Source organism: Xenopus laevis, chromosome 8L, assembly GCF_017654675.1.
Source record: "Xenopus laevis strain J_2021 chromosome 8L, Xenopus_laevis_v10.1, whole genome shotgun sequence".
In the NCBI taxonomy this organism is placed as follows: domain Eukaryota; kingdom Metazoa; phylum Chordata; class Amphibia; order Anura; family Pipidae; genus Xenopus; species Xenopus laevis.
The window spans coordinates 74,056,859-74,060,252 of record NC_054385.1 but is presented as its reverse complement, the minus strand read 5'-3'; the positions used below and the strand labels follow the sequence as shown (position 1 = coordinate 74,060,252).

The window sequence follows — 3,394 nt, the reverse complement described above, 5'->3', positions numbered from 1 at the left end:
AACATTCATAGGCTTTTCTCCCATTCTTCCTGCTTGCTGCATGTGAACACATCTCATGTGCCCTAACCAACACAACTGTTCTACCACATAACACTGTCTTTCTCCTTTATTTTGCAGGCCTTGAGAGAGATTAACGAGGTGGGAGATCTCCTGCAACTGAAATATTCTCGTCATCATTTTGTACCTTTACTGGACCGACCTTTTGATGAAACCACATATGAGGAGAGTGAGGATTAATATCCGATGGAGAAGTGAGGGGGAGGGAATCTGTGCCAACCAACAGGACACTTCTAGAATATGTATACACCTTTCCAGCATCCCATGCTGTGAGGGCAACTACAATCTCTCCTTCTATACACCTCTGTCTTCGATTACTTCTTGGATGGAGAGGAGGTGCCGTTTTATAGATATTTACCTTTTTTCTATTATTTATTTGGAAACGGGACCAGTGACAACTCCACGTCATTAAGCTTGAGGTCTTCCTCACACTAACCTTCAGCACTGTGGATAAGATTTCTTGGCAGCTACTCAAGTCGATTTTACTTATGGTCATATGTATGTAACGTACTTGCACAAAGTATTGAGATACAGCGCAACTCTCACACTGGTGATTCCTCCTGTCCTTTCATTTTAAAAACCTTTTAACCATACCTCTGCCAGAGCTGTTAGCAATTAGTTGCTGTACCCGCTCTTGGAATGCTTTAATTTGAAAATGTTAACAGCATAGGTGCTACTTAATATGCTGTATGTAGGACTGGGGTTTGCAATACCACTGCTGTCGGGTACTCTGGCACAGATTGGCTGGATAGCTGTTTCTGAAATCATGCTTGTCACTTTTTTGCCAAGACCAATGTATCTGCGTACTGTTTAATGAGATCCATATTGGGGGAATTAATTGGCACTGCAGACTGCAGGGGGGGCTTAATTTTACTAAAACATCTGGGACCATACAGATTGTTGTCATGGACACATGGACTTCTCTGCCATCTTTAGACAAAAAGAAGCTAAAATAAATAAATATATAGCCTGAAATAATTATTAATGTTACAGGCTGCAATATCAGACCATACTTTGCATAAATGGAGGATGTTGAGATCAAATAATTTGCAGATGTATGAATAGAATTGCTTTCCTTGGCCAGTGTAAGTTCTGATTGGATGATATGGGTTCTGATGTTTACTTGTGCAAATGGAACGTTTCTAATGTTTGCTAAAGCTTTTTTTCTAAATGTACATTCCGGCAGTTCTGAAACAAACATTTAGAAAATCCCCCGTTTAGCTTATCTAAGCCCTGCAGTCTCTTGTTCACCTGAATCTCTGAAATGGCCTTAAAGTGTATGTTTTTGGTATGAAGTTCAAAGTAACTGACCCGAAAGAATGCAGACTTGTATGTCCCTTTTATGCGATAATACCTTAACGTTTTTTATGTTCATTACTTTTTGGTAATGATTTTGAGAAATTATCTTGTTAACGCTCCAGCTCTTCTAAAACAGTATGTTATGGATGTTATGGCACACAAGTCAAAGTGAAATATCTGATTTGTGAGATTGTAAGCTGCTAAAAAAAATAAAAATCAAATTATTTTTTGTGTTTTATTTTACCAGAATTTATATTTTAAAGGTTAATTTATGTATGTATGTATGTATGTATGTATGTATGTATGTATGTTGATAACTGGTCAGCACACTCTGTAATTTGTGAATATGTGCTCTTTTATTCGTACAGCATCTTATCCAACATTTGATAAGATGCTGTACCAATAAAAGAGTATATATTCATAGTGTGCTGAGCCCTCATCAACATGTCATGCACCTCTGGCAACTCTAAAGTTTGAGTGTGTGCCAAATAAATATATATATGTGGCAGGCCATATTTTTCTATAGCATTATATGGGATATGGTCTGAAAATCTGTATTGTGTGCTTTGATAGACTAATTGTACTTTCTAAATGGGATAAATAAAATTTCTAACAGATTCAGTCTACTAAAGAAAGGGCTGGTATTTGTGCATATTATTGGTGTTGTGGTGAGGTGGCAAGTGAAAATCAAATATTTGTTTTTTTGTTCTTTCACTATTTTCTTAAATCCTACATGTCACAACAGGGAACTTGTTTCTACTTACTTCTTGCATGTAAGCATTACAGTAATAACTTGTATGTAAAAGTGCTAGTTTCTAGGCTTAAGCTTTAAGTTACCCAGACAAGTCTGATGCACACACAAATTGTATGGGAATATATGCCCTTGAGAAGGGCTAGACTGCTTAGAAACACAGTTCCTGGAAACTAACCTCAGGAATGATCTTTTCTCTTAAATGGGGATTGTGCAATATTGAGATGTAGATGTTCTTTACTTTTTTACTCGTGGGGGGGGTATAGGTAACAAGCAATATTTTCAGAATTGACTTCCAATGCTTTTCTGACGAAAAATGACTTGAGTACTAGATTTCCCTGGGCTCTAGCAGTCCTTGGTAGACCAGCCCTTTCACAAAAATATGAAAAAAAATTGGAACAAAAGATCAACAGTCTAACTATATAGTACAGCGTTTTACAAGGGCCTTTAAGATTCTTTTGCATGCGTAAGATACTGTGTCATGTTTGCTGGATTGGTAGTCATAGGGGCAGATTTATCAAAATCCGAGTTCATAGGGGGGCAAAAACACGCAATATTCCTGTGCGCATTTATTTTTTTTGCAGAAAAAAGTCACATGCCAGTGAAAATCTCATTGTCCCATTCATTTTCAATGAGGCTCAAAATCTTGAATGTTTAACCCTTTAAGTACCAGCAGATTTTGACATTTCGGTTACACGAAATGCCAGACGTTTTTGAAACATTTTGTGCTCTCTCGCTTTAGGGGCATTTTCTGAGGGGAAACCTTTAGTTTACCTAGGAAAACTATACATTGGGGTTTTTTTTTGGGAGATCATGAGCTTTCTAAATCTGACTGAGTTTTCATGTATTTCCATCTCTGCAAAAAGATATATAGAGCTTTTTATGTGGGGTAAAAACAACAAAAAATGTTTACCCCCCAAAACCATATGTTTTTGTAAAGTACACATTCTACAAATCTAAAATGGGTACCCATTCCTTTCTGCTCCAAACTACTGAGTCGCAGGCCTTACCAAAATTTGTCAGTTTTGGTGAAATATCTGAAAATTGCTTCAAAGCTTCCACTTTCCAGCATCATATCGCCCATGTATCATTACATACCAAGAAAAAGCACCTTAAATATGATTGCCAGGGGTCCTCCAAACAGTTTGGTGCCCATTGTGCATAGGTTTACCAAAGTATCTGGCATAGAGACCCCCAAAATGAAGTAAGTGCATACCCATTTCATGGCATAGATTTCACTGTGCATAGGTTTACCAAAGTATCTGGCATTTAGAGACCCCAAAATGA

General features: G+C 37.4%; 1 protein-coding gene across 2 annotated transcripts in view; it reads left to right on the top strand.

Moving 5' to 3' along the window:
• sptlc2.L (serine palmitoyltransferase, long chain base subunit 2 L homeolog) overlaps window positions 1-1,589 on the top strand; it is a 33,233-nt gene extending 31,644 nt beyond the window's left edge. For both annotated transcript variants that reach the window (XM_018230373.2, XM_041572975.1), the window contains exon 12: window positions 118-1,589. In XM_018230373.2, coding sequence (XP_018085862.1) covers window positions 118-237 — 120 coding nt within the window. In that variant the 3' untranslated portion in view covers window positions 238-1,589. The remainder of the gene's footprint in view (window positions 1-117) is intronic.
• Window positions 1,590-3,394: the final 1,805 nt, after the last annotated feature.